The sequence below is a fragment of the Periplaneta americana genome, chromosome 8 (assembly GCF_040183065.1).
Source record: "Periplaneta americana isolate PAMFEO1 chromosome 8, P.americana_PAMFEO1_priV1, whole genome shotgun sequence".
Classification (NCBI taxonomy): Eukaryota; Metazoa; Arthropoda; class Insecta; order Blattodea; family Blattidae; genus Periplaneta; species Periplaneta americana.
This window is the reverse complement of record NC_091124.1, coordinates 125,686,892-125,714,284: the sequence shown is the minus strand read 5'-3', so window position 1 is coordinate 125,714,284 and position 27,393 is coordinate 125,686,892. Positions and strand designations below refer to the sequence as shown.

General features: G+C 33.6%; 1 protein-coding gene across 5 annotated transcripts in view; it reads right to left on the bottom strand.

The window, feature by feature from the left end:
- Nucleotides 1-27,393, bottom strand: part of aralar1 (calcium-binding mitochondrial carrier protein aralar1) — a 512,566-nt gene that overhangs the window by 16,064 nt on the left and 469,109 nt on the right. For all 5 annotated transcript variants that reach the window (XM_069833569.1, XM_069833572.1, XM_069833571.1 and 2 more), the window contains one exon: nt 16,586-16,676. In XM_069833569.1, coding sequence (XP_069689670.1) covers nt 16,586-16,676 — 91 coding nt within the window. The remainder of the gene's footprint in view (nt 1-16,585; nt 16,677-27,393) is intronic.

The following is a 27,393-nucleotide window of genomic DNA, read 5'->3' as shown; positions in this document are numbered from 1 at the left end:
GATTCTAGGTATTGCTGTTCTATAGAGTGCACCGTCTGTGTGTCTAGCCGTGTTTAGAATGTCTAAATTTAAAATTGCACTACTGGTATTGAAGTTTATGTGGCTGGTAATGCACTCAACACTCCCTCACAAGTTGCAAATAGGTTCACTTTCATGGTAGCACACTTTTGCCATAAATTACGCATGCTTCATATTCACACCAGTTCATATTATTTCGTCTATTTCCTCCTGGCCCAGATCTGCTGTTGCCTTGTTCCATGTTTTGTCCTTGTCAACCTCTGATTCAAACATATACGGACGAACATTATCCATATTCATTACGAACAATGAAAAAGACCCCAAATACACACTGAAGCAATCTGTTTTGCACCACACCATTGGTTTAAATGAGAAGGATCTGGTTTAATGAGAGGGAAACCACCTGTGACATCACGGCCTGAAATGCCCTGCATTACTAAGGGAGATATTTCTAGTTCTATGAATCACACAGAGTTCCGGTTTTTTCGGTTGTTCTTGTCAAAGCATGGTCTTCACAACGCATTTCTTAGTGAAAATTGAATTTTTTAAATTACCAGCTTCTTTAAGCAGTAGATATATTGTAAGCAAGATTAAGTTTCTTATGGCCTAAACTAAGTACATGATAATGATAATTTTTATATCACCAATATTTTCCCAAAGGACTCGTGCATACAATTTATTCCCAGTATATTTTGTTAAGTTCAAAATCACAAATCTTGTTTAGAATTGTGCATATGCAATACATAAAAAAACAATGCACAAGTTTTACAGGTCTTAGATAACTTAAAAATATTATTAACATTGCAAAACACTGTACCATTTGATATTTCCAAATAATCATGTATTTTTATGTATTTATATGTTTAATACAAGAATAAAATTAACTAAAATTCCTATACTCAATTACGCTTAATGAAGCTCATAAAATCCATAAAACGATGGGAAATGAAAGTCAGTAACCAGAAAGAAACATACATGCATGAAGCAAATGGTGATAACTGGACTCTTCTATAGTCAACCCATTGGCATAGACAGAAAGATGCAGTGATGCCATACCTACTGCATGGTGCCTCTTACACTCAATATCATCTCTTAAAACAATTTATTCTAGGCTATTATCAATAAACTAAAGGAAATTTACAACTTCTTTTTTTACATTTTATTAAATGCCTTTCTATTACCAGTTCCATAATCGAGGAATGCCACAATAATCACAAGTTACATGACTTAACATGCAGTGTTGGTGTAATATTGCTGGTAAAAAAACAGTTTGATAAAATTAAAATGGTACGTGGAGGCATCTGCACGAAAGCTATTCATATCGTACAACAGATAGTAGTACAAGCATACTTCAGAAAATAACGTTATTTTCAGAGCAAGACTGACTGGACAATAGAATGCAATGTTTTTAGAGAAGTGGAGCTGACAGATTTTCGTTCATCAATACAATAGGAACTGTGTGATATTAACCAGAAAAAGAACTTCATGAGGATCTAGCTTCTAGCAAATGTGACTGGTGCTCTGAGACTGCACCAGAATATGAGTTCGAATCCCATGTCGCTGATTACCTGGTTGGATGTTTTCCTACTTACCCCAATTATATGACAAATAACGAGTCCTCACACTAATCTCGCCAATACCATCTTACAGTCGTCAGTTACACCAATGCTAGATAACCTCACAACAATACTGCATCGTTAAATAACTAATTAGAAAAAAATACACTTCATAAACGAACAAAGCGTGTTGTTTCTCTATTTTCCATCTTTTAATGAGGCCCCATGATATTAGCAATATTTTCCAGAACATGTTTGTGCTGTCATCTACTGAACAATGAGAATATCTTCCCCATAGCCACCTCACATGCCACATTCATCTGACTTTGTAATATAGAGAAATTTTAAATGCAATAATCATTTTAATTACAGGGGACATAAATAAAAAAAAGTAATCATAGCACCACTGCACCAGTTGTGCAAGATGCCTTGCAGATCAATGCATTCTCACCAAGTGCAACAGAATAATACCGAAATGATTCCATGAACTTGTATCTTTTTCAATGTTAACTATAGAAAAAAAAAATTCTCAGTCCATTAAAAGTGGATTGTTAGTGTACAAAGAATTTCCTATGAAATGTTTCATGCATTCCTCTCAGTCTCGAGAGAATTAACAGCCAACAAAAAAATTATTTTACCATCAAAACATGCAATGTATATGGCAATGGGTCAACCTTCAACTGGCCAGAACAATGAATGTCACAGCATCATTAAGCAGACCAGTTACAGGATTATTCAGGAGGTATAGTGCAGCACAACAGGACGCTGCCATCAGAATGCAAAGCAGTAGATCAGGCTTTGCAAGCCATGTTATACCAGGGCTTCGGCCAAACCAGCAATCTAGGCAAGTTCTACCAGGCCTCACTCGTCATATCACTGTGGTCGACAAATTTCAATAAACTTTATATTATTTACCTCCCTAAAATGAGGGTTCCTGAGCAATGTACCTATTCTTAGTACATTGCAGACTATCACCTCATCATGTACATCCTCATATTATTTTCTACTTTGTTTTCATTTTATCCATCTCGAGTCTTAGAAGATGCCCTCTAAACATATTTGCAGCTGAATTTTATTGTGTAAGTCAGAGACAGAGGTCTTTTATATGTCGTAAATCTCCTACTTTTTCTTCTCTTCCGAAGGAAACTGTGTTATGAATCCCTATTGCTCCCTAGAAGCCAACCAACCTCAGTTAAATTCGAACTACCACACAAATGTGCTTCCTCACTGGTGTATCTATTACCATGCTGAAAAACCTCTAGGCCTACAGTTAAATGAATTGTTAAATTAAATACCACTGCTACTGCTACTACTACGACACATATACATTGATGGCGACTTTCTATTATTAACTATAACTGACCACTTAGGATGAAGGAAAAGTAGAAAGCAGTAAAAATTGCCAAAATGCAAGCTTTATGTTAGACAGGCTGCTTCAACTTTATTCCAGTAAAGTTCGTGGTGAAATAATTTTTCTCTCATACTTGACAATAAAATATAGGCCTAAATAAAATAAAATAAACTGTATTCTACCTTTGATATGAAATCGAATGTTTGAACTATTTTTCTCCAAATATACTGTATACTGTAATTTCTTGTGATATGTGAGAATTTATGTATGACACGATCATGATACACAGTGCATGCATAACTCCTTTGATTGCACAAAAAGTAGAGGTCCATTGCATTGGACTGTATTACTCAACATACAGGCTATCAAAATGTCTTATTTGTACATTATTCCAATAATTTCTTTGAATGATTTAACAATTATCATGAACTCAACATAGCAGAACAGAAGTCTGGCTTTATGAACAATGACTAGAATGCTGATTCAGATGTAAAACCCATAAATTTATCTGGTCACCTTACAACTAAATTTGCATTAAAATTTGAACTAAATAATTCTAACTGTCAGGGTAGTGTTTAGTAAGAGATAGTGATACGGGCAATACGTACCATAGCACTGGATCACAAACCCCACTTTTAGCAAGAAAGGAAACGTTAGTTTAATGTCTCTTTTTGCCAACTTTATATTAAAGTGATAACATGAAATTCCTCATCAGAGAAGGAAGACTCGCTAACATGCATTCCCATGCATCACATTACACGCTTACTACTATCAAAGCCATCTAGAGCCTCTCTCGCGCATCTTAAAACCAATGGAAGGAAAACTTCCTTTCATCTTTCCTTCTGAATAGAAGAAAAACAATGACAGAAAATAGAAAACAACTACCTAATTATATTCTTTTATACAATTAAATTGCGATTACAATGTTATACTCCCATTGAAATACTGAGGTTGTGGCATCGAAATTATTAGTTTATTTACGGTAATACATATGAGTAGTTCACATTTCGAACTTCCTTCCAATTAAATATTAACTGATTTACTTCACAATTACGTTCAAACAATAAAAGGAATTAACAGCTAAACATTCACATAGGTATAAGAATCAGTGAAGACTTCTCTTTCCGGCAAGGTAATTGAACATCATTTAAACTGCAGGATTTCAGACCTGTCGTGTTCAATGTGATGAAATATTTTTTAATGTTTATACTGTGTCACAGGTGTTAAAAAGTCCACTGTATCAGCTCCTTCATCAAGGAAGATCTCATTTGCTGGCTTCATCATGATTCCTAAAGAGTGGCTCTTGGTAACGGATCCAACAGACTGACCTGCCTTCCCAATGATAGAACCGATATGTATGTAGCTCCAAAACGTTGGATGTTTCTATGACACAGTAAACATTAAAAAACTCGTACCATCATTTAAACTTTTAATCGTCACTTTATATTAAAATTAAAACTGATGCTCAGCAAGGAAGTTTGTCTGAGTGGAGTGGAAGCTCTCACATTTTTATTGATTATAACACTTGGTCATTTTAAGCTGTACCATTTTCCTTGGCCAAAGGAACCATAATTACCATCGTCGTAAATTTCAGAAACTAACACTTACAATCGCACTCATGAGTTTAAATTGCGCCATTTTCATATTTTAAAACAAATCATACATTGCTATATAGAATTATTAAAATGTAAGATTTCATTTTATTTAATATTTCAGAAATAATGCATTGCATTTTTTCGCCTGCTACCCAAAATTCATGTAATAAACAAACTACACATACGATATCATAAATTTTAGGGTCAATGAGCAGAGAAACACTTCAGCGAACTGTGGTTAATGAAACCACAATCTGAAATTTAGTTAGAGCTGATAAACAACAAATAAATACGAAATATAATAAAACCATATATATAGTCATATTCAGTACTTGCTAACTTTCATGAGCTCTCATACTCAAAATAAAAAAAAATAAGCTATTCAAGTTATGTATGGAAGCAACAGATAGTAGAATACATACGTACATATCTGCCAACATAACCGTGGAAAAACACGAAGTATCCATAGTATTTTTTTTTTAATATATACACCGATAACTTCTCAAAAACTTACAAACAAAATATCGGCAAGGGATTAATAGTTTAGAATGTTCTGACAGATATATACATTATATTTCAGATATGTAACTTCTTAAAGGAAAACGAGTTTTATACTGACCCACAAATTCTCAGCTCCTTGCAAACAAAAGACATATAATAATGAATCACTATCTCTTCTGATTGACAATGCTGCTCAACACTGTTTTTGTGTTACTCTAATACTAACTTATATTTCTAAATTTAAAATAATATTGACGAGATAATCCAATAGAAACATGTTAAATGAAATTACATACCAGTATGGTGTTATAACCAAAAAAATACTCCGATACTGGTACCAACTCTGGGATTCCTCACCATGGCAAAGGAATCCCAGGAAATTGGTTCTCTATTGTTATTGCACTGTTGATATTGATTATGGTGCAATGAGGGTAGAGGAAACCGTTTTATTTATTTAAAAAAAATCCACTTGTATTCTCTGTGATATCTTCAGTGTAGAAAGTCGACGTTTTAAGTCTGCTGAAGAATGCTAAACCAAAGAATATTGGCACTCTCTAAATTCCAATCCATGCCAAATGTATAAGTATTTATTCCTAATCTTTCCAAAATTAATAGTGCATCCAAATTTACAAACCAATTTACCTCATATCCATTCACCAATTAAAAATGTGAGTCAAACAAAACTTTCATCATCATCATCATCATCATCACCACCACCACCACCACCACCACCACCACCACCACCACCACCACCACCACCACCACCACCACCACCACCATCATTAATCTACTAAACAGGCTTTAGACAATGTGGTCTGTTGCGAACTCAACAAAACTTATACTGTACTCATCTGTAGTTTTATACTCTAAGACACGCATGTTCAGCATGGACAATTCTAGCCTTTAAGGAATTAGGTACAGCTTACAGCCGTAAAATTTTAGAAATATTCAACATTTTTTTCCTCCATTACTGTATCTTGTACAATAATGAAAATTAGTATGTGTAAAACACTGTTCTTCCGCTATATATATATATATATATATATATATATATATATATATATATATTTTTTACGATTTAAAAAAATTATTTAGCCTACATTTCCCCCCCCCCCTCCCCCAAAATTCAGTTCACTGTGCAGTGATGAAGCGTTTCCCACATAACTCAAAAACTATCCAACAATCTGTGATGAAATTTTTTGTGTGTATTTATTAGAGTCGGGCAAACAGCCTCTTACTCCCGCTCGTTCTCGTAGGCGAGACTAGCTGGCCGATAATGCCAGTTCCGAGAATCGTATTCTCGAGATTGGCACTCTCGGGAACGAGGAATACCAGGTCCCGGCCTGTTATCGCACGGCCGACTTATCGTTATGAAATGTGTACACTGACTGCCGGCTTATAATTGCCGCTCATCACTGCAATTCGTGACTCTTTCTGAAATATTAATGTTCATAAAGTAATTTAAGAAGGCACAGCAGTGTGGTATGCAATAATACAGAACATTATGATTGTCGACATTCTTACAGAAGTCACACTATTTTAATGAACTACTTATTGCCTTTCTGGAGAAGCAAAATAATGCAGCACTTTCAGTCGTTACCTAATCCTAAGCTAGTCTAAAACAATAACAAGTTATATGGTTGGAGCTATGATATACTTTCTCGCTATCAGCATTTTGTTGACATTCCATATTTAACCATTCGATAGTGTTTTGTATACGCTATAGTAATGGATATCACACGTCTGTATTATTATATTGCGCGTTCACATCTGGATGTTTCGTTGTTATTGCGCTGTGTAAGGACGAAATAAATTAATTAATACTTATTTATATTATTATAAAGGACCAAAGACTCTGACAAAAGATATTTTTGTTTCCCAACTGATAAAATGCTGAATGTGAAATGGAAACACTTTTGCAAGTGGCAGGACAGAATAACTAAATAGAGTAGATCCTTTCAAAAATTGATCATAATTACTTACAAACGCGTTTTAAGGAACTCGAAGGTTCATTGCCGCTCTCACATAAGCCTGCCATCGGTCTCTACCCTGAGCAAGATTAATCCAATCTCTACCATCATATCCATTTTTATATTATCTTTCCATCTACGTCTCTGCCTCTCCAAACGTCTTTTCCCTCCGACTATCCAACTAACACTCTATATGCATTTCTGGATTCGCCCATACCTGCTAGATGTTCTGCCCATCTCATACCTCTGAATTTAATATTCCTAATAATGTCAAGTGAGGAGTACAATGCGTGTAGTTCTACGTTGTGCAACTTCATCCATTCTCTATCCCTCTTAGCCCCAAATATCTTCCTAAGGATCTTATTCTCGAATAGCCTTAAGCTCTGTTCCTCTCTCAAAGTGAGAGTCCAAATTTCACAACCATACAGAACAATCGGTAATATAACTGTTTTATAAATTCTAATTTTCAAGTTTTTTGAGAGCAGGGTGGATGACAAAAGCTTCTCGACCGAATAATAACAGGCATTTCTCCCCATATTTATTCTGCGTTTCCTCCCGAGTGTCGCTTATATTTGCTATATCTTAACAGAGAATAAAAGAGGGAACGATTATTATTATTATTATTATTATTATTAAATTAGTTACTTTACGACGCTTTATCAACTGTTATCGCTATCTAGCATCTGAATGAGATGATGGTAATGTCAGTGAAATGAGTCCAGGGTCCAGCGCCGAAAGTTACCCAGCATTTGCTCTCAAATTCTCAATGGGTTGAGGCGAGAAGACTCAGCCAGGTAAAGGCTGGTTCACAATAAACCGGGAACGGAAACGACAACGAGAAATAATGTTAAAATAAATGTATTTAAATGTGATCATTCACAGCTAACGAGAAGATTGCCGGAGCCCGGGAACGGGAACGGGAACGGGAACGTGAAAGTTAATTGTGAATGCTCACATTTAAATGCATTTATTTTAAGAATATTTCCGTTATCGTTGTCGTTTCCGTTTCCCGGTTTATTGTGAACCAGTGTTAACTTGTCCCAACCAAGATTCGAACCGGAACCCGATCGTTTCACAGTCAGGTGTGCTAACCGTTACTCTACAGCGATGGATTATTATTATTCTTCTTATTATTAATTGTTATTAATTATTATTATATTATTATTATTATTAGTATCACTGTTATCATCATTATCATTATCGTAATCATTAGGATGATCAAGATTATGATTATCAGGATTATTATGATGGTTATTATTTATTATTGTCTTGTAAGTTACCATTAGGTACAACGAATTAGAAATCTTATTAATTCTTAATTTGTTATTCTCGTTCCTATAACATATAGGATAATTATTGTAAACCATATAGGCCTATGTCATTTTATATTGCAACATGGCTGCAATACAATAAGGATTGTTCTGTAACAATATTTTATAACGTGCACACCAGTAGAAAGTGTAGTTTTCTATAGTATAGGCTGGTTCACAATAAACCGGGAACAGAAACGAGAACGGAAATAACGTTAAAATAAATGTAGCCTACAGTATTTAAATGTGAGCATTCAGAATAGTTAATTGTGAATGCTTACATTTAAATACATTTATTTTAACAATATTTCCGTTCTAGTTCTCGTTGCCGTTTCCGTTCCCGGTTTATTGTGAACCAGCTTTTAATATTTTCATGTTTCACATCATTGTGTTACAAACTATTTTTTTATTTAGTTGCTATAAAAGATGGCCTAATTACTGTAAAGTGTAAACCATCTTGGACTATATAGCCTCATTTTCAACTACCTATATTAAAATATCATTTAATACCATCCGTACAATAACGGGTTTTCATGCGTTGAAGGGTTCCGTACAAATTTTGCAGAACAAACGTTTGAGTCAGGAGTCTTTCGCAAACAGCTCTTTGGTTAACTCGCCGTTATTCGAGAACCAGTAAAGATTTTGAGTTGCCATCACTTTTAAAAATAATTTCCACCCTTTCTCAACATTTCTCTCGCTTTGACCCCCCATCTAACGTGAAAAACAAAAAAGTTTTCAGCCTACAAAGGTGAAGTTGCAAATGTCTATTCTGAACACATCAAACTCCATCGAAGTTAATATTTTTTTTCTCACTTTCCAAAAAATATTTTCAGTTAGATTTTTTTCCTATGTTTTCCTTAGACATTGAGCTATCAATCCAAAAAATTACAGCGCGATTGATCAAGTATTATAGGAGCTACGACATGATATATATTTAAAGAACCGGGAAGTGTATAAGCCAATGCTTCCTATAGGAGCACGGCCCGAGCGATATTGCTTGCTTATCAGTACTACAGTCCCGCCTAGACCTCCGAGACTGTCGGGAATGACCTAGTATCGGTAATCTCGGGAGCAAGAGAATCTCGTGTTCTCTATCAATGAGTCATTTGGCTACGTTAGGTACTCGCGCACCGAGCGAGATTACGGTGATTACGCAACCGAGAACGGGCGATAAAATGAGGCAGTCTGCCTGACTCTAGTATTTATGCATGTTATATCTGCAATATGATGCAAGATCACTTCTCTACCATTGATAGATTGTCTGATAAGAATAATTTCATTAAAAAAATGGTCAAATGTCAGTATTTTCTTCTAGCACAAAATAAAAAAAAATATATTATTTATTAAGGAATGTAGTTGAAAGAGCATGATATTGTAAACATGAGTTCCAGTAATAAAATAAGAGAGAGAGAACATGAAAAAGTTAACAAGTTTATGAGTTATAAGGGAAACGCTTCATCACTGCACAGTAAACTGTCACCATTTTGAAAAAAATATATATAAACAATTTTTTTTAATCTTAAAAATATTTTTTTCATATAGCAAGAGGACAGTGTTTTACACATACCAATTTTCATTATGTAGAAGATACAGTAATGGAGACAAAAAATGTTGAATATCTCCAAAAATTTTACTGCTTAAATGAGATGCAACAGTGACGTAGAATATCTTTTAAGTGTGTGCCTGCGTGCAATTGTAAGATTCTACGTCACTATTGCAGCACCATTTTTAAAGGTTACAAATACCCGTGCTGAACTTGTCTGCTCTAAGATATGATTAAATACTGCCACAACACGCCAAAAGTTCACCTCTGTGGAGTAACAGTTAACATGTCTGATGGTGAAACGAGTGGGCCCAGGTTCAAATCCTGGTTGGAACAAGTTACTCTGCCTGGGAATTTCTCTCAATCCATTAATAGCAAATGCTGGATACCAACTTTCGGCACTGAATCCTGGACTCATTTCGCCAGCATTAACACCATTTCACTCAGATGTTAGGTAACAATAACAGTTGATAAAGCGTCATAAAATAAAAAAAACACGCCAAAAAATTCTAATGATGGTGAACTGTGAAAGCCTCAACTGTAAGAAACATTGTTTCTGCAGTTAAATACTTCGTTTTGAATTAAAATATGTACTAATATACCAGACACACCATTCTAACGAGTTGTGATAAAAATGTTTAGTTCAGAGATTAATTTTCAATCAATCACTGGATGAGAAGAACTTTTAGACTTGTACAGTGGTCAATGTACTGTGAGCTTTCTGTGCATTTGACAATGTCGTAAATGTAGACATATCCAACGTTTCCGAACTACATGTAGGCTCCATTTCTAAAGAATAGCTTCCAGTAACATGCAACAGATAGGTTCTCACTTCTCCTTTCCATACCTTCTCTGATGATGGAGTCGAAATGTTAGATTTCTCTACATCTATAACAAGGTATAAACACCCAAAAACTTCCCACCACGTAAATATTATTTTAATTCAGCACAACAAAATACAATGGCATATAATCAATTCATTGTCACCATGACATTTTCAAATTACTAATTCATATCTGAAATGTATATTTTGGTATTTATGATGTAATCTGGAATTGTAGAACAATACAGACTGGCAAGATAATCAGTGTAGGTAATATATTCCTACTAATTACAAAGTCTCTGAAATTATAACTAATCATACTATTGACTTCATTCCCATATGAACTATTATAATGCAAGGAAAAGACAATAAAATTACATAATCACTATTTTATTTTAGGGTTTCTTCGTCGTCATTTTCAGAGTGAATCTAATGACGTATGTAATGATGCGCATTGTATGACAGTTCTTTAAACATTGTGGGCCATACTAGACTTATCTGCAACAAAATAAATGGATATTTGTGTCAACAAGAACACACATGTATGTATTCATGACTATCACTATTTTAAATAGATTACCTCATCAAACTGTTACATACCATACCTAATAATATATTAAAAAGAAACAAAGGAAGCAATTAAAGAAAATATGTGGTGAACAGCATTGTCAAAAACTGAGAATTTAGAATTAAGATTCATGTATGACAACAATAACAAACCAAACATACATAAATACTGAAAATACTACACACACATACGAATATCAATCAGGTGATTTGCATAGGTATCGTTCAAGAACACTGAATACACATTCATCAAATACAGCAAATAATTGTTAAGTATTCAAATACGTTTTACTTATTTCAATAATGTTTCTAAGAAATGGGTTTCAAAATTCAAATAATGTTGTTGTTGTTGTTCTCTAATGGCCGCAATTTTGGATCAAAATGTTCAATGTTAAAATTTAAAATTCTTAATATGAATTAAGTACAGAACTATTACTGTCGTTGTGATGAACAGTTAATCACTGTCCCAAGTCACATAATTTTGAAAAATTGTGCGTACTGTAATTACTCACAAATTATGAATAATATGCTACTCCAACGGAGATTTTTCTTCACCCACTGCTCACACAAACTATCGACTAATAGGCTCATAACCAAATTCATGACTTCTACTCTGTTTTGTATACAGGTCTACCTAGTTACTCAGAAACCTATCATTGGCAAAAGTGTAAAATCTCGTAAGTTTTGAATTTTGCAATTTTGTCAACACTATGCAGCCTCATGAAATGTTGATGTGCCAAACAGGAAACTTATGGCCTGTAAATTTTCCCTATAGCCCTTTCATTCAGAGACAGGGCTCTTTCATGTACTGCAAATCAGAACACGCAAAAATAAAATATACATGGTACCTGGAGAAAATATTATAAAGATGATAATGAATCAACCTATAACAAAAAATTACTTCATGTACATAAAAAGTGAATAAGAAATAGAAAAAAAAAAAAACAAACAAAAAATGGTTAATATTTCCTTGCTACCCATAAAAAATCCTATGCTCTTGGCTGAATTTGAAGGAAAACAACAGTGCTCCTAATAATATTGTGAGAGGTAAGAAGTTCAAAATTCGCAGGTTACGTTACACATCAAGAAATTTTTAACAAACAAACGAATAAATAAGAAATAAACGTATTATCAGAGCGTTTAGAATAGTAAGTGTGGTAACTCGGCAAGGGTCTAATGGGACTTTTAAACCCCCTAGTGTCGCCGCGGCAACTGAGCGAAACATTGGCGTGGCGATCGTTCTAAGATTGCAGGTTTCCTCTTAATACTGTGGACAGAGCAGGTAGAATTCGTTCTGCTATGGAATTAAGAAGATATTTCTTGTGGTGTTCGGGTGATTTTTATTGTGCCGTTTATGTGAGCGAGTAGTAATAAGCCTAATTGTTTTGATCTTGATGTAAATCCAATTATAGATACTCTATAATCTGTAAGGAAAAGACTTTCTTTTATCCAACCATAGACTAGACTATTTTTCAGAAGTGGTGTAGAGCAATTCCACAAACACAGAAAACTGTATGCTCGTTCTTATATCTGTGATATCCATTTTTATGCGGTTTTGATTGTGATTTTTTAAAATTATGATTTATTTAACTACGCTCGCAACTGCAGAGGTTATATCAGCTTCGCCGGTGTGTCGGAATTTTGTCCCACAGGAGTTTTTTTACATGCAAGTAAATCTACTGACATGAGCCTGACGCATTTAAACACACTTAAATACCATCGATCTCGGCCGGGATCGAACCCGCAACCTCTAGCATTGAAAGCAAGCGCTATATCAACTGCGCTACCGAGGGCGACTTTTGATTGTAAGAGCCGATAAATTTATTATTGCCAGTAAAGAGGTAGGACTTCCACGCAAGAACTGGCGACCAAAACCGTATGCTATAACACATATTTTCCCAAACTTGCCTCGATATCTTAAAAAAAGAAAAGAAGAGAAAATATCCAACGAAGAGGACATCAATCCTTTCTCATAACAATGTATCCTTACCAAGTACCATCTGGCTATGACCAATTCCATTGACGCTAAATAACCCAGCAGTTGATACAGCATCGTTAAATATCCGAGTAAAAAATAATTGGATGTGACACCCGAAAATCAGAACAACACCTTAGCTAATCATGCGCTTGCATGCATTTATGTGCCATTACTCCACACCTGAATGCCCAAAATTATGTCTAGTTACATTGACCGTAATTCCTTCCAGTGAATGAACTCCAGACCAGCATTTCAGCTGTTTAGTGTGAGTTTTTCAAAATCGATACATTTTTTAGAGTCATAAACTGTGATGGGTTCGAGGAAAGTGAAAATACAAAAGAATTCAAAGGTGAATGAACGACCATGCAGATACGTTGAACTCAAAGACTCCCTCGTCTGCCCTGTACAAAGATTCTAGCATTACACGATTTTAGAAAATATATGACACGTAATTGACAATATAAAGAACACGTTTGCCTAAGAAAGAACCCTTGAATTATTTAGAGTGACAATTCAGAGCACTAGCGAAATATATTAATTCTTGTGGGATAGCAGATTTAAATATATTCAGACAGAAAAAAATTAACAAGGATCCTCTAGAGCGATATTTTGGAATTAGAAAATGATTATCTTGTGATGATTACCATAGACTTTCTACATGTGAAGATTTTTCAATCTATGTGCCGGTTAAAATATGTACTGTATTAAAGTGCTAGTTGTGAACTCCTAATTGAATCCAAGCCTCTAGCTTCTACTTCATTAAATATGCATGTTTAATTATTAATTATTTTGTTTTTAATAATAGCACTTTAACCGTAATTAACGTAAAAGTTATTTCGGTAACATAAGTACAGTATAATTCTACTTTGCATCTAGACTAGAACTTAATCTGGTTTACAATTTTATTACATTTATTTATTACGTTTCCACATCATAAGAGATTTCTAATCGAGCATATGAGAAAGTAATAGATCTCATGGAAAAGTCGTTAATTTAATATTCTCCAATAATTAGCATACAGCTACTTAATACAGTGCTACCAAATTGTTTTAATTCTACAAAACACAAAATAACCTAGGTATTTCAAAAGATCAAAACTTACATTAGCATAGATATAATATCGAAGCTTAATTTATGAGTCTAAGTTGCACGTAATATTTTTTGTTCTCCTGAATTACGTATAAACCAGATATAACTGCAACTAATGACTAAATAGTAGATAAAAACTATTGGTGAAGATAAAGTGTCTCCTTTATTATATTACAATCTTTCTTGTGTATAAAAACTATAATTTCATGTCAATGCGTACTTTATAATGCCATAAAAATTTTCAGTTTTGCGATGCTGTACTTTTTTTTTCGCATTTCTGGCTGAAGCCGGCGCAATGTTCCATTTTTCGGTTAATTATTATATTTACTATTCATGGTTGTGTTATATAACTCACAATTTGTTAATATAGTAATATTACATTTTTAAAGAAGTAAAATATTGTAGGCCTAACTAAGTACTTTACAATACATTCTTATCTAATGGGTTATTTTTAAAAACCTTTTGCATTCACTTGAATAGCGATCCTGAAATCGGGCAGTGAAAACAGAGCTAGCGCCACTCGGCTACGATCCACTGAACTAGAGGAAGTAACGTCTTCTACCCACTCTGGCAGTAGTAAAAAAGTATTGGTGAAAATATAATGTCCCATTTGATATATTATATTATACTTTCTTGTATATCGAAAACTATAATTTTGTGTCAAAATGTACTTACAACAACACAAAAGTGTTCAGTTTTGCGAAGCTGTACTTTTTTTTGCGTTCTTCTCTCTGAAGCTGACAGAATGTTCCAGTTTACTGTTGATTATTATATTCGTATTTACGATTCAGGAGTGTATGATATAACTCAAGAGTAGTTAATGTAGTAGTATTACATTTTTAAATAAGTAAAATATTGTGATAAACTATAATATACTTTTATCTAGTGGGTATTTTAAAAACATCTGCACTGACTCGAATAGCGCTCCTGAAACTGAGAACAGAAAGCAGAGTGAGCACCGCTCTGCGACGAACCGCTGGATTAGTGGAAGTATCGTCACTTTCTCTTCTACCCGCTCTGGTATTATATTAGACACTTCAGAATTTTTCTAATGCCAGTATTTAACTATGTCAAATAAATACTAAAAATAGTTCATTTATTGGCTAATTTATTACAATGCTAATGGATTTCATTTCTAAGTATAGGCACATATTAATATTGATGTTGGACGAATTACATTCTAAGTTTTATACATATTCTCATCTGAATAAAAATTATACATGGAAATAAATATATTCTTCATAATTCAAACGATTTTACAGTAAAGACGCAATGTAAGTATGAAGCAAACGAAATTAATAATCTACGTAAAGATTATTACTTTTTGGTCCTACAGAATATATCTGTTATGGTAACAATTAATATTAGAGGAGAAAAATTCGCACCGGCGCTGGGGATCGAACCTGGATCCTTGGTTCTACATATCAAGCGCTCTCACCACTGAGCTACACCGAAGTCCAATCCACAATATTGGATTGAACAGGAAACTAATAATAGGAAATTAATAATACAAAATTTCTTTCTATTTAAACAAATGCTACAAAATGGAAAGAATTTGGATTCCTTAGTGTTACTATACAGCTGCGATGTAAATCAAGTCTGAACAAATATGACTTAATATGGCACAATGCTATGGGTTTCATTGACCAATAAATATTGTGGCTATTTCTGTTATCCGACATTTCAATTCTACCCTAACTTTCCTCAGAAATGAATTGGATATGAGAAATTCATAAATTCGACAAATCTGGAGTTCTAGAAAACGATAGAGAATTTTCATATTGTTCTACTTAAAAGGTATTCAGAGAAGTGATCAGGGTTAGTCAGAAGAGAAATGATCACCTGTAAGAAGGATCTGTATACAGACGATACAAAGTTAATTGAGAAAATTGTTTATGACGTCAGACAAATGCTATGAAGTTGTTTTAATAATCCACAGACAGTGCAACATAAACCTTAGTGTTACTTCCTTCCTCAAGGCTGGATTCTTTAAGTGTAAAAATTGATCACCATTGACAAAAATTGAATACGTCATTTTCCAGCACTGTAACCATTAACTACTGCACTGGGAATAGTTGAACAAGTTCTAAGTGGACAAGTATAATTTTACCTGAAATTTAGAGGGAATATTAATAATATATGCAAATGTTAAATTTTATAAATACAATATCGAATGTATATACACAAAACAATTTTCTAAAGAGAACTCTTCCTGCTTATTGTCTGACTCTGACGGATATTAGCTACTCATGCATTTAACCACAAATAATGAATTTGTACTTACGATCCTCCGAAGTCGATAAAGAACAATCTTTGTAGGACTTCATAAGTTAACAGGGTCACACCAAACTGCGGGGATGATCTGAACACTCGAGCTGTGGAAGGAAGAAAGAAAATGGTAACAACATTGTGCTACAGTCATTTCAATGTGATGGGAGAGAGGGGGAACTTCAGGAAGACGCATTAAAAATATTCACATTTCTACAATAAATGATATAACAACTTCCAAACCAAGAAAACAAACGATCTACATGAACACAAAGTCTACTGTGGAAAGGATTCTTGTTCTACCTGAAGCTCAGGGACAAGAGAGAAACCCCCAGGCACATGAATATTGCCCTGTTTCTTAAAACAGAAAAAGATTCTTGACAGTTACAAAATTATAATTTATTCATGTTCACTAGTAACTTTTACAAGTTATAGTAGAACATTATTTCATAGTTATATTATACTTCTATTGTTTTATAATGAGAACTGAAATAAACAACTTGAAATTGTCTGCATATAACACAAATAATAATGCAATAAGTATCTTAACAATGAGGATTACAACATACACAAACAAAAATACACAAATATGTACGTATATTTTGATGAATTTGTGACAGATTTTCATTTTTACATGAAAGTTATTAGGGAATTTTACTTGAAGCAAATAAAGATATAGGTTTTGAAGTAAATCCCGAAAAAACAAAGCATATGATTGTCTCGTGACCAAAACATAGTACGAAATGGAAATATAAAAACAAAAAATTAGAAATTGATTCTTTGAAGAGCTGGAAAAATTAAAATATCTTGGAGCAAAAATAACAAATAGAAATGACACTCAGGAGGAAGTTAAACACAGAATAAATATGGGAAATGCCTATTCTTATTCGGTTCAGAAGCTTTTGTCATCCTGCCTGCTCTAAAAAAAAAAGCTGAAAGTTAGAATTTATAAAACAAATTAACAATTGTTCTGTATGATTGTGAAACTCGGACTCTCACTTTGAGAGAGGAACAGAGGTTAAGGATGTTTGAGAATAAGGTGTTTAGAAAAATATTTGGGGCTAAGAGGGATGATTTACAGGAGAAAGTTACACAATGCAGAACTGCTCGCATTGTATTCTGCACTTGACATAATAAAATTAGGGACATTAAATCCAGATGTTTGTGATGGGCAGAGCATGTAGCAGATAAGGCCGAATCCAGAAATGCATATAGAATGTTAGTTGAGAGGCCGGAGGGAAAAGACCTTTGGGGAGACTGAGACGTAGATGGGAGGATAATATTAAAATGGATTTGAGGGAGGTGGGATATGATGGTAGGGACTGGATTAATCTTGTTCAGGATAGGAACCAAAGGCGGGCTTATGTGAGGGCGGCAATGAACCTCCAGGTTCTCTAAAAGCCATAAGAAAGTAAGTTATTATGAATCATAAATGGAACCTTAGTAGCTCAGTTGGCAATGAACTGTGGACAGGAAGATTCCAGGTGATGGTGGGATTTTTCTCTTCATCATAACTTCTACAGTGGTTCTGGGATGGATTCAGCATCCTTCAAATGGAATACCAGTTCTTTTTGGGAGTAAACAATGGTCGGAGCATAGTGCTGGTCACATCACCTCCTCATGCATATGAACTCTACCTCTATCCCATCACTGTACAGCATGATGCAATAGCTTTACATTTCAGGAATCGTAATACTCGAAATTTAAGCAAAAGTAATTTTTTAGTTTGCTATGGCTTATTCCAGTAGCCAGCATATATGAAAGCTACTCATATTTTATGATCCTTATTAAACACATTTATAATAACTGATTGATTAACTAGTGGACTTACTCGTGTTAATTATGTAAGATTTGTGCGGCTTACAGCTGTTTCAGTGCTTCAACGGACCATCCTCAGAGCCCAGAGTAGGCTCTGAGGATGGTGCGTTGAAGCACTGAAACAGCTGTAAGCCGCACAAATCTTACATAATTAACACAAGTCCACTAGTTAATCAATTAATTATATTCAAGTGTTAAAAAGTAATGTATGCAAGATTCAAAATGGAACATTTATAATCATGAATACCATATTGTAGCATTATTACTCTATTGCGAATATCAATATACGGTATCTTTATACGAATTATTAACATCATTCTAGATTCGAATAATTTTTACAGACAGCATTATTTTAATAGAACATAATTATATACCATATTGTCATTCTGAGCTTAAATAATCTGAACAACCAGCTTTCTATTTTGTACATCACATCTCTTTGAATCCCACCAACAATTTAGGCCTAAATTAATGCATCTTGAATGTAATCAGATATGAAAGTGTTCAATGCTACATTTACTGTAAGAAAGTGCAGCAGAGCGAATAGAATAATCGAGTAGTCCACTGGCACAATTGCAAGATATCAATTCGAGTGTTAACGAGCAACAAAGTGTATAGTGGTACATACATATGTAAGGTGTAAGAGTGTACAACCAGGTTAAATTTTTAGCTTACATTTTCGGGTTTGTTACAATTTCTATTTGTTCTATTCACTTGGATTATTTTTATACCTAGCCTATTTAAACAATATAGTACAGTACCGTAGGCTTATACTACAAATATAAGAAATATAGTACTGCAGTAAAGTAGAACTTCGATTATAATTATCGTCGTAAATTCACTGCACAAACTGCGAAGGCTATCGAAATGACATTAATGAAGCCATTTAAAACCATGTTACAGCAACAATTTGTTCCGAAAATAAAACATAGGCACATATATACTTCTTTCATTCAGAATGTAACTGACGACAATTATTGTTTGAATATCATCCTTAATACTATCGCATTAATTTAATTTAATAAAAATTATTAAATCCATTTCTTATAGGAACTTCACAGAAAAGTCAAACAAATGCTACAAAAGTAAATACACGTTGAATTTTGTGTTCTGGTGGGATGCCATGTTTGTTTACAGACTATTATATTGAAATCAACAGCTAACATGCTATTAGATGCCTAAGTCACAAGGACTGCCAGTAGGCATAGAGAATATTATAAAATGATGCAGTGATCATGTATAGAACAAAAAGTTCCTAACTAAACGAAATATTTACGTGCATTATGGAAACTGCAAGCATAAATTTAATGTCCAATAAACATGAGTGAAAACTGTCACTTATATCTACATATTATGTAGCCATTTTTATTACAATAATATTCATAAGATACAGAAGGCAGCTGCAAGTGTTAAAATGTTATGTATGCACAGGAAGTGAGAAATAGTTCACTGGAAAAAGAAAGGGTCCCTCGAGACAATATAGAAGTCTCTGAAGAAAATGATGTGTGTTTTTGAAGCGAATGCATTTTGAAGTAACTGGCTCATCTTGCTTCTTGAAACAACTGTCAATATTTCGACGTTTCTTACACTTTCTTCTATGATTGAGCACGCGAAAGTTTGCTTAACAATGTGCAAATGTTAGTCAACCAGGAAGAAGGTACATGATCTGGAAAAAATGGCAATTAGTAAAATTCCGACGATAATTGAATTTAATGATATTAAATACTGAACGAGAGTTAGTAGGAAAGATGGTAGTCGAAGACATGTATAATTGAAATCTGGTAGGCCTACTGGTATCATAGTTTCATTCATTAGGCGAGGTATACCAGTACTTACAGAGAAGAGTATGGAAAGGAAACAATACTGAACCAGACACCAATAAAATAACAATTTGACAGAGAACACATTTCACAAGCTTGTCTTGTCCAAGAAACTATTCTAACAGCAAGTGTGTTTGTAATATGTCAGGAACAGACTGCTCTTATTATGGATAAAATTACTACTCAAAGATTAAGATTTTCTATCGAAATATTTCTTTTACACATTAATCAGCTACTTATTAGTTCTAATCTGCTATGACTTTTACTATACAATAACTGTGAACAAAATTAAATTGCAATAATGCATTTTTTATTACTGTCACAATCAACCACATTACAAAATATATTTACATTATGTACCGGTACTAGAAATTAGTACCGGTAATCTACAATTAAATTACAGATAAACAGTAATTTGTAAGTTCTTTTACTTACCTGAAAGTAACATTTGAACATATCCTACATTAATATTCTACAATTCTGTAGGAAGAGAAGTGAAAGCATATCCTCAGATCACAATGTGATCTATGCATTAAGTCATTCTTCGTTGTTTTCCACACTCTCTTAGATTAAAATGAACATATTTATAAGCTTGATTTGAAACTGTACAACACAAATCTGATAGAGACAGAAATTTTCTTTTTCTCTTTCATTTGGAGGCATTAACTACTACAGCAGGACCAGCGCATTATTTCGCAACATCATAGAGATCAACAATATTAATATTGATCAAATGATATTCTTAGCCATTACAGTACCATTAAAATCACAAATAAAAACGACGACTTCCAGTATTTATGTACGAATACTTAATAACACAGAATAATTTCAACAGCAATTAACTATCTGTTATCATATGACTACGAAGTCCTATACTAGTAATAGCAAGATATAGAGTATGATTCGGAATAACATTGACATATTTTATTAAAATGTAGGTGACACCAGCACATTTTTAATTACTGAAGGTGAGAAGTTCTGTCCATGGCCAAGCCAATTGACAAAGTCTCACGTTTTATGTAATAACTCTAAAAGTATTCGAGATATTAAAATTTTGTTCGCTGTATTATTGAGGAAAGTCCATTAAATAATAAAACTTTTTCAACTTCTGTAGCTGTATATGCCCTCAACTCAATTAATTGAGGATGAAATTAAAAAGAAGGCATAACCGTATAAAAAATTACAACTATACAATTATGACAGGCTATTTCTCTTAGAAATAGCCAGTTTTCTGTAATACAGATGAAATCAGAAATATATGTACTGGTTACTTATGATATAACAAAAATGATAATCGTATTTAAATATCATTCTTCAACTTCTAGGTATATTGTTTTCAATTACTAATAAAGAACCGGAACTATGTTAGGAATGCGAAAGGGCATGAAAATTTATCTAATTTGTTTTCGTTCTCAATAATTATTGCTGAAGGGGCTGAAAAAAATGGATGTTCAGATACCAATACAAGACCTTGCCAATGCGAAAAAAAGAGAGAAATTAATTGTTTGGCATTAAGAATGCTGGCTTTGTTGCAGATCTGAGGATATTAAATTGGTGAGTAATTAGTTACTTTATTTTCACTTAATATGCAACTTAATCTGTTTTTTCATACATACCAGCACGCAAAATAATATTACATTGTTAGGTAGAACGAAAAATCTATTTACAGACAGACAATAAAATTAAAATGGTGGGGAGGGAGTCCGAGGACTTTACTTTACTGGGGCCTATAAATTGTATATCAATTAATGTACATGCTCTAAGAACACTCTGTAAATAAATCGAATTAAGTGTGGCAACAAAAGTTTGGATCCAATTAGGTGTTTGTCCACAATATCTGTCCGGATATTCATATGCTAATTGTCAATGATGATGGCCAAAGAAAATTACATAAAGACTCTCCTTGGCCCACATAATTATTTCTGCAGTTGTAAATGCCGTCCCTAGTAAGACAGGCCTTGTCATGAAGAAAATCACACAAGATATAAGACTGAATGGGGAAAAAACCTGCCGGGTCCAAGATCACTTGGCCTAGTCTGAATCCAATACACAAGATATGAATGAGACTGCTCTTTATGAATGACTCTTCCAAATTGAATACCATTTTGTGAGAAACGGAGGCTTTATCAGTCACTTATTCTTTATCTCAAAATATTTGTGTAGGTGCTCCTTATGTTCTAATTAAATATTTAATTATTATTTTCAGTTACTGGTATCCAGTGTATAGCTATTGTATGCTATGTAATATGTTTAATTCAAAACTTAGGACTACTAAAAAAAACTGAATGTATTGTCGGACCATCGGATCTGTGCCCCTTCAGCGCTGTCGTCGTTCTTGAAAACATTAACACCTGTACTCACTCCATTCCACCCACTTTCCTCCCACCACGTCGAACAGCAGGCACGAACCTTGTCGAATAGGGATGTTGCCAAACTTCCGTCAAACGGTGTCATAAATAACTGGCCCTCCATGCTACAATATAATTTCTTTCAATCAAAATACATCTTGTATTTCTACATTTTTTAAACCTAAATCCCATGTCTCGAATCACTTTCCGTAGTGTTTCTCTCCAACCTTGGAAATTATTGCTTCTCTCGCAACCTTCAGTAATTTCTTCAATGTCGGAACTTCTTTCTGCACGGTATAAAATTCTTGTATCTTTCTTCTTAAAATATACATCGGTTCATATCATCTACAAAAATTAAAGGTTCCCTTGGTATATTCTTCCCTGGTGATTCTAGCTTTTCATCTCTTGCACAGACTCCTTCTCTCCTGATTTTCTTTATCAGGTGCTCTGACCTACCTATATAAATTACATACCATGTTGTATTAGTATTAGTTAAGTAAGTAATTTTAATACGTAATCAATTGAAATAAAATAAGCCTCACCTGTGATCACACCTGCTTTTTTCGTTGCTTTATTTATAGGAAAGAGATATTGACCTGTTTGTTTCTCTTCATTGCAAAATCCTGTTACGTACTTGCTTAATAATATTTCTTTCGCCATTCCTTGCTACAGTGTTCATGCTGAATTGACAACACTGGACTGCAAGTGCAAATATACTGTCCTGCAAGAAGGCTCAAAATTGTGAGCAGTGGGGGAGAGAAAGGGAGGGAGAAAGAAAAGAGAGAGATAGGAATGCAGGGAGAGAAATGAATTACCGAGGCTGAGAAGGAATTGGGGTTCAGTTCGCATATCTTATGGGGGCACAGATCCGATGGTCCGACAATATAATTATTCATATAACATTAATGAACATACAAATTTTACAGTTATGCAAACTATATTGTACAAGAACAATAAATATTTCAAAAAAAGATAATTATGTATATCCTCTCCATAGAGGAAACTCAGACTGTACTATCATCATTAAACATGAAGTACTGGTGTACCATAGACCTGTTCTGTCACTATATTACAATATATCAGATTACTCTTTAAATTATCGACCTGTAGTTCTAAGTGGTGTATCACTTCTATAATTATTTAACTGCTACTAATCATGGAAGAAAGATCTACAAGAAAATATATTACAACTGAGCCATAACTCATAATCTTTATCAAGACATTTATTTGCTTTGTATGCCTGTATCATAAAAGTGTTGGCTCCCTATGCTTTCAGTTATATTATAACCTCATCTTTGATATCATAGTCGAATCTTTCCCCTATCGAATACTCCTTCAAATACCTAACACGTGAAAACAAATAAGTGTATATATTAAATTCTTGCTGAAATCAACAAATGAAAGAGCAAAAATAAAACTGTCACCATCAGTAACACGAAAAATAACATTCATTGATCTGATCAGACTACTGGACTACAGTGTGCTCTAAATGACACTTGTGCTATAACTAGGGGTAATTAAACCAAATTACTTAAATATTGTACCTGCTCACCTTTCAACTGTTATGCTAAAAGAAGTTTTACTGGTACCTTTCTGAAGTATTTTCATAATGAGATAATTTAAAAAGCATAGATGTGACTTTAAAATGGAACTCAACAGATTTCGGAATATGTATTATATGACTTTCTTGTGTTAAATTCTGTCGTACCTGATTTACATGTTTCGACCTTTTATGGGTCATCCTCAGACCAGTTCTGAGGATGACCCATAAAAGGTCGAAACATGTAAACCAAGTACGATAGAATTTAACACAAGAAAGTCATATAATACATATTCCGAAGTGATACAGTGTTAGAAGTTGTGTAATCAAGCTGTATCAACAGATTTATTACTGAAAGCTTTCTAAATACATGCAACATTTAGTACACTACTGGTACACTTGTTATTTGTTAAGTATTCCATTTAACAAAGACAAGATCACAATATTTATTTTCCATAATCTACATAACTACACCTAGGTGAAGCATAATTAATTTTGACACTTTTCAGTCGATAAAACCTAAGTACTTCAAGTAATTAAGACAAAAAGGGTTAGAATATTGTGTCAGTATAAGACAACAAAATGAAGAGGCAAGGAAATTACAATGCATAATATTCTGCTAGTTATATTCGCACAACAAATTAGCACCCTTCCTGGAACGTACGGTAGCAACTTATTCTGTACTTCACAATTTGGCTTCCATAAAGGTAAAGGAATTAATAATGTCATTAAGAACTTTACAGAATCCATTCTAAATGCTAAAGAAAACAAAGAGCAAGTAGTAGGACTTTTCTTGGACCTTAGTAAAGCATTTGATATGATTAATCATAAAATACTAATTAGGAAACTACAGAATTTTAGTGTAAGGGAATTCGCAGGGGAATGGTTTACATCATACCTACGTAAGAGGAAGCAAATTGTAAAAATCGAATCAGTCAAATCAAGCATTACTTCAATAAAACATGGTGTACCTCAAAGATCTATTCTCGGTCCAGTATTATTTCTTCTGTACATAAACAACCTTCCATTAACCATATGCCAAGCCAAAACAGTATTATTTGCAGATGACACAAACATTGTACTACATGACTACAGGAATACTGACTTGCAACAAAAAATTAACGAAACTTCCAAAACACTTGAGGAATGGTTAACAGATAATAAGCTCAAATTAAATGTAAATAAAACAGTATTTACGAATTTCAATCAACTACGGTTGCAAGACCTGTACAAATTACATTTAACGGCACCGTAATCCAAGAAGTTAAAAACATAAAATTTCTAGGTATCCGGGTTGATACAGACTTGACAAAAGAAAGCCACATTCAGTTCTTAACAGAAACATTATCTCGACTATGTTATGTATTGAGTCCTCTCAAAAATATCACCCATTGAGCTATTATTGTCAGTTTATTTTGGCTATGTACATTCAGTCATATCATATGGAATAATATTATGGAGACCATCATCAAAATCTTCTCATATACTTAAACTGCAAAAAACGAATAATTAAAATTATGAAGCAAGTATCCATTCGCACAGAAAGTAAAGGATTTTTAAAATACAAAAACGAATAATTAAAATTATGAAGCAAGTATCCATTCGCACAGAAAGTAAAGGATTTTTAAACTACATAAACGAATAATTAAAATTATGAAGCAAGTATCCATTCGCACAGAAAGTAAAGGATTTTTAAAAAACTTACAATTTTACCGATACTCTGCGTTTATATCCTAGAAATAGCAAGCTTTATTGATACAAATTTTAATTCCTTTAAAAGAAATTCAGAATATCATGAGCACAACACTAGGACATCCAATAATATACATTTGAATTATCACAGACTTGCTAACACTCTTAATACCTCTACACATACTGGCAGTAATTTATATAATAAACTTCCCCCACATGTCAAGGCACATAACAATAGTATGTTTAAGAAATATGTTAAAAATATATTACTGACACACATGCCAATGTGCACAAAGGAATATTTAAATATAAAGTTTTAAAATTTAACCATTTATTCTTGTGTGTACTGCCCTTCTGTTCCCTCTTGCTTCATGTACCTGGAGACAGGGCCGGATTTAGTTATAGTGCCACCCCTAGGCAATGCTCAAATTTTCCACCCCTTTCCCTCCCCCAACTCTCACAAACAGTTTATGAGCAGCTACTATACTGGTCATATTTAGTTTAAATTAATTTTAAATAAAATGTTACAATTCAGAAAACAATGGAATCAAAATACATGCATCTTACTTCTGAATTATAAAGATTTCCTTTGCACTTTCTTCACAGAGAAAGCATTGATGATGTCATCAAAGTCGATCTGACAAAGCACATCAGACTTGGTGCAAAGAAATGTATTCAAACTCATTGTTGAAACAAAATTTATTTGTGAAAGGCAGGCTGTGGTATATTTTTAAGCATTGGTTTTGTTGGTGGTATAATTATTACGAGTATTTCTTACTTCGATAGGAAGTATAAAGTAAATTGAAAAATAAATTCCAACTCTTTGCGGAATAAACCTTACATATCGAATTATATAGTGCACATGCTGGAAAGTGATTAAATAGTATTATTGACGATATATTATATTGGAAATGTAACTGAGAGTTCTGGTTACTATTCATAGCAATAATATAATAAACACACATCCAATTTGATTTTCAACAATGCATTATACAAGGAGTTAAATTTAAGCAATTTCATAGTAGTATAATAATGTGATACCGGCATTAAAATATAACTAAACGGCTACACACTTTCCTTTTACTCTCGCCACGACCGCAACAATACAATAACAAAACAATATCCGACTTCCACAAGGAGTTAAGAACAAACTTCAGAAAAGATTTCCCAACAAGTGTTTTAAAAACAGATTTCACTGTAAAAAAGAGAGAGAGAGAGAGAGAGAGAGAGAGAGAGAAAAAATGCTGCCCCTCTGGAAATTGCCTAGGCCTAAATTCGGCACTGCTGGAGACCCTACTGGAAGAGAGGCAGCATCAAGATTCAGAAGAAAGAAAATCAATTGCCTGTTAATGTGTGATTACAAAATAAACTAAGCATCTTATTTACAAATGACTATTCTAGTGTGTTATGCATTACTGACTGAATTAGTAGTATTAATAGTATGTTATTTGCTAAGTGACTAACTACATTATATTCTAAGAAACTAGTACAGTATCCTATTTAATAAGAAAGTGACATGTTACCATAGATTAAGATTGTAAAATCATTCTATCATTGTTAGATTAATGTACAATGACAATCCCATGAATAATTGTATTCCAACAGC